The sequence below is a fragment of the Myotis davidii genome, unplaced genomic scaffold (assembly GCF_000327345.1).
Source record: "Myotis davidii unplaced genomic scaffold, ASM32734v1 scaffold591, whole genome shotgun sequence".
NCBI classification, from domain to species: Eukaryota; Metazoa; Chordata; class Mammalia; order Chiroptera; family Vespertilionidae; genus Myotis; species Myotis davidii.
Window position 1 is genome coordinate 1,949,824 of NW_006284340.1, and position 5,755 is coordinate 1,955,578.

The 5,755-nt window shown below is 41.5% G+C and overlaps 1 protein-coding gene across 3 annotated transcripts in view; it reads left to right on the top strand.

Moving 5' to 3' along the window:
* The window catches only part of LOC102758980 (torsin-1A-interacting protein 2), a 27,048-nt gene extending 21,293 nt beyond the window's left edge, over positions 1-5,755 (top strand). For all 3 annotated transcript variants that reach the window (XM_006754501.2, XM_015570093.1, XM_015570085.1), the window contains exons 3-5: positions 480-1,118; positions 3,505-3,606; positions 4,274-5,755. In XM_006754501.2, the coding sequence (XP_006754564.1) occupies positions 480-1,118; positions 3,505-3,606; positions 4,274-5,031 (1,499 nt within the window). In that variant the 3' untranslated portion in view covers positions 5,032-5,755. The remainder of the gene's footprint in view (positions 1-479; positions 1,119-3,504; positions 3,607-4,273) is intronic.

The window sequence follows — 5,755 nt, forward strand, 5'->3', positions numbered from 1 at the left end:
TCCTCATCAGCTTTTTGCATAATGGTTTTAGTTACTGCGGTTGATGATTGCCTAGATCCATTATTTCATTAGGGAAGAGGATGCATTTAATTCTAGATGAAATTATTTAGAATGGTACATATGTAGCTGGTTTTTGAAGGTAAAGTTTTAGACGAGTATACTCGTCGACGACTGAAAAAAGAACATTTTGTGAAAACGTGTATACACGTTTCTGCCGGGGAAGGGGTTAATACAACCGAAAGTTGGCTCTGTCCTTCGGAATAGTTTTACATTAATGTTATTTGTTAAGTTTGTTAACACAATAATAAATGTGTTTTACTCTCCTTAGTTTATGTCAAGAGAAATAATGTTTAGGAAGAATGCCTTGTAAATCATAAAATCTATATAATATTACTTATTATTAATCAGGGACCTTGTTAGAATACAAAAAAGGAAATTTTTTTTTCAATAAAAATGATAATTTTTTTTTATCTCCACAGACTCTCAAAAGGATTTGGAAAATGACCCTTCAATAAATTCTCAGGCACAGGAGACCACAGTCACGGCAAGTACCACCAAAGACGCTCAGATCCTGAGCCCTGCCTCTGGTCTCAACAAGGACCACCCAGAAGTAGAAACAATAGGTTCCGGAAGTGCAGATACAAGTAATCAATCCGAAAGTCCAGATGAAGCAAGTTATGAGAACTATCCAAAGGACAAAACAGAACTCAAGACCAACCAGAGTTTTCAGGATGGCAAACTAGGGCATCAACTCTCCTCAAAAAGTCTGAGTAAAGAATCCTTGCATCTTGAAAGTGTGGGTGAAGAATCCTTGCATCCTGAAAGTGTGGGTGAAAAGTCCTTGCATCCTGAAAGTGTAGGGGAAAAATCCTTGCATCCTGAAAGTGGGGGTGAAGAATCTTTGCATCCAGAACCCAGCTGTGATCCAAGTGAAGAGGTAGGAAGAGCAGATGCACAATTAGGGAGCAGCTCCGTAGACCTCCCTGAGGAAGCAAGCCACAGACCTGAAGCTTCACAGGAGCCACTTGCCATAGACCCCCAGGGTGTCCGGGGTCCTGATCATTCCAGTGCAGGGCCGGAGAGCCAGGGTACACGGCGGCGGCGACTGGTGGAACCAGGTGAGAGAGCCCACTGACTTCTGTCCTGTTCTGTATTGGTTGTCACTGAGAGCACAGCAGCTCAGGGTCCTTTCCAGAGGACATCTCTTTCCTTGGACCTTGTCCAAGGTCACAGACAGAGCTATGGCTGAGTTGAGATTAGAATGAGGTTTCTTATCTCCTAGACTAGCTCATTCCATTCCATTAAATAAACTGCATTTTTAAACAATGTTTTCACTTATTTACTGTTTTTGTTAATACAGTCTGATGGAAGAAAAGGGGGCATGACCTTGTATGAATTCACCTCTGGCTTTTCTTTATTTCTCATGAGCATGCTTTCACGTACAGTTTTTTTTTTTTTTACAGAGAGGAAGGGAGAGAGATAGCCAGAAACATCAATGAGAGAGAAACATTGATCAGCCGCCTCCTGCACGCCCCCCACAGGGGATGTGCCTGCAACCAAGGTCCATGCCCTTGACCAGAATCGAACCCGGGACCCTTGAGTCCGCAGGCCGACACTATCCACTGAGCCAAACCGGTTCTGGCTTCACGTACAGTTTTTTAAATATTTTATTTTTGGGGAAACTAAATGCTACAAAAATCAAGAGATGAGAAATTAAAAAACCAACACCAATGATACAAGTACCCTTAAAATGCAGTCATTTCAGTTTTATAGGACTTTGAGCAAATCAGTTAATTTCTCTATATCTGACACCCCCCCCCACCCCATTTGTATATTAAGGAGAACAAGTGTCATATATTCTCTTAATAAGATGTGCTTACAATGTGTAAGTCCTTCCTGGAACTCGAGGGCCATGGATTCCAGTTGTGGCCCTCCCACTGGGTGACCTGGGGCAAGTCTCTTACCTTCCTGGTACTTCAGTTTCCTGTTTGTAGGATGAAGGAGTTGGACGAGCAGATCTCCAGCTGGCCTGTTCCAGCTCTCACCTTCTGTGACTGCATGTGTGGATTTGTATTTTATAAGCACTCTGAAGAGCTCAGTCTGAATGGCTGTTTATCAGTGGAAAGGAATATAAAATGCAAAATACTCTGTTTGTCAGAGACCTGACTAAAGGCTAGAAATTCATGTTGCCCTCTCAATCAATTACTGATCTCAAATACTATATGTTTCATTCATTCATTAACCATTAGAAGAATCTGTAACTTCAGTGAAGGCAGGAACTGCATCTCTCTCATTAATTGTGTTTCTGTGACACCTGGCACAGAGAAGCAACTTAGGAATATTTGTTAACTGAAGAAATGAATGAGAGTTGTATGGACCATTATCTGCCATCAGAATGTCACCAGTATGCAGAAACATTCTTTTAAAATGTAGTTTATTTGTGAGAAACAACTTAATATAATGGAATGAGCTAATCTAGGAGATGAGAAACCTTGTTCTAAGCTCAGTCTCATTATGTGACTTTGGGCAAAGCCCTTAACATCCTTGCATCTTTTGCCATAATAGGTTAAGGTTGGGGGCTGGAGTAAGTGATCATTAAAGATCCTTCGGTCCTTCAATTCTGTGATATATTTTAAACATCTATTTTTTTGGTGTGGTATGACTACATGAACTGTCTTTTGCAGGTGAAGGTGATTCTACTATTTTATGTTATTACAGTATGACACTTGAGTTGTTTTTCCAGTAAGGGTTGTGGGCAATACTCAACTTTCACTGTTGCATGAAGTACCTGGCTGGAGTCCAGCACACATCCACACTCTAGCATGACTTAGCTTAGAGTGCTGCAAAATACTGCCCTCCGTTTACCCACACATTTTAAGATTGGAGTCTCACCCCACAACTGCATTTTTATATAGTCAATAAATATTCTTAAACTTGTATTCCTGCTTTTTAAACATCCCTCCTTCACTAAGAGTTTCAGGCTTGCTTTTGTAAGCTGTTTTGCAACTACAGTAACCTCTCCTGACTCTAAACTTAGTGCCTCTGTTATTTGTATACTTGGGGGCCCTGAGGAGCCATGTGAGACTCGAACACTGGAATTCCAACATCACTGTCCTGAGATGTTGAGTCTTGTGTACAGCTGACATCACTTAAATTACTTCTTAATTTTGTATGTTTTTGGTTGAGTCACAGACAGGTTTGCCTGCAATATTAGGATACTGGCTGCTTTTGTCTTTGATGTAAGGGCCAGTGAGGAATTGTGAATGTAGCAACAGTATCCGTCGATGAATTTCATGATACTACATTTTATTCTGCTAAGTAGAATAAAAATAATAGTGAACCTTAAGAAAAAGGCAGGGGGAAAAAAGCCTTAAATAACGGAAAATTTTACAAAGTATAGAAATCGGCTCAGTCAAATAATTCTTTAGTTTGGTTAGAGGTGTAAAAGTATACACACTCTCATTAGTGTATTGCCTAGAAATAATGTTCTTTTTTTCCCCCCAGAAGCTGAAAGTCATCAACAGGAGATACAAACATTAGAAGAAAATAAAGAGGATGCACAGGATGCCATAAGAAAGAGTAATAAAAAGGATTTTTGGAGCTATGGTGAGAACAAAGCTGGTACAGTGCCGATTCACATTCAGAAATCCTCAGAGAGAAGACCTAGAAAATGTGCAGGTTTAAACAGTGTAATCGCGTGTTAAAAAGTGTTTGATAGTAGGTAACAGGAAAATAGAGCAGTGGAGTTTTAGGGTTTCTCCTTCGGGGGTGTTTGCTGGCTGCTAGTTTGCCACCCTTAACAAATGGGAATTACCACAGGAGGAAAGACATTTCATAAACAAGAAATTACAGCTGCCTTTTCAGTTAGAGACTATTAACCTCGCAAGTGGCATTTTTACATTTTGACCCTTAAAATTAAAAGGCATGTTACAGGTGATAGGTATTTTGAGAAGGTAGACTAACCTAATAGTTCATTTCTATAACACATCTTTATATTATATTGTAGCAACGTATTATAGCAACAAATACAAAAACTTAGCTTTTACCTTCTAACAAAGATATTGCATCTTCAAATAACTAAGTCAAAGAAATCAGAAAAAAGAGTGTATCTGGGAGATTTTAAGAGTAGAAAGTTTAAAGGATTTTGGCAAAAGAAACTCACCACAACCCGTAAAAATCTAACAGTATCTCTGCCTCATCTCAGTTTACCAGGGGTTTTATTTCTGACTCACGCTCTCTCCTTTTGTTGTTTATCTTTTTCATTCTCTGACAGGCTCCATCTTTCTTGTCTTCGTGGTGGCTCTTGTTTTGCTAAGCTCCGCCCAAAGCTACTATTCCTCTCCAGCACAGCAGGTGCCCCCAAACCCAGCGCTGGAAGCCTTCCTGGCCCAGTTCAGCCAGCTGCAGGACACGTTTCCGGGCCAGAGCGCTTTTCTGTGGCAGAGAGGACGCAAGTTCCTCCAGAAGCACCTCAACGCTTCACACCCCACCGAGCCGGCCACCATCATCTTCACCGCAGCTCGAGAGGGAAGAGAGACCCTGCGGTGCCTCAGCCATCGCGTGGCGGACGCCTACACCTCCTCCCAGAAAGTCTCTGCCATTCAGATCGACGGGGCGGGAAGAGCCCTGCAGGACAGTGACACCGTCAAGCTACTGGTGGACATGGAACTGAGCTCCGGGTTCGAGGATGGCAGGAAGGCCGCCGTGGTACACCGCTTCGAGTCCCTCCCTGCAGGCTCCACCTTGATCTTCTACAAGTACTGCGACCACGAGAACGCGGCCTTCAAGGACGTGGCCCTCGTCCTGACCGTCCTCCTGGAGGAGGACACGCTGGCCGCCAGTGTGGGCCCCAGGGAAACGGAAGAGAAAGTGCGGGATTTGCTCTGGGCCCGGTTTACCAACGCGAACACTCCCAGCTCCTTCAACCGCATGGACTCGGACAAGCTGAGCGGGCTGTGGAGCCGCATCTCGCACCTGGTGCTGCCCGTCCAGCCCGTGCGGGCCATCGAGGAGCAGGGCTGCCGGCTCTGAGCCAGGCGGGCAGGCGGTGGAAGTGAGGGGTTTATTAAAGGCCTTCCCTGCCTGTGGAAGGAATGTGAGGAAATCGCCTGAAAAGTACAAGTGGGCTTATTTTAGGAAAAAATCGTTGATTTTTTACTTTTGGTAAAATTTTTCTAATCTAAGCTTGACAAAGCTAAAAGCTGACCTGAATTTTTTTTTCTTTGCTTTTCAAGCAAATCAGGTTTGAAATAGATAACAGATAGGGTATATATATATATAACAGGATTTTTTTTTAAATCTAAAAATATAGTAGCAGAATTATTGCACAGGAAAATAATTTTCTCAGAGTAACTACAGAGTGATTTTTGTTTTCTTGAGACTCTAAAAACCCTTTAGAATCGTGTTTGGACTAAAGCAATTACAGTTATGAAGCAAGGATAATTTAAACAAATTTCTATCATGTTAAAGATTTAAAAAACTTACTTTAATAGCTTTATTGTGGAATTACATTTTACAGTAATTTGCACTGTTGAATAGTATGGAAAAAGGAAATTTTATTCAAATATCTAATTACTATATGTAAGGCACTGTGTTTTTTTTTCTGTTAGTAAGCTGAGGTAAAAGCAGTTATACTCAAGAAATAGTCTTAAAAATTGGAAACAATGGGGAATTGGTTATAATCATTGGGAATGGAGAAATTCTAATTGGCTGTATCGTTACTTCAGCTTTTAAAAAGTATTTAGAGCAATGATTT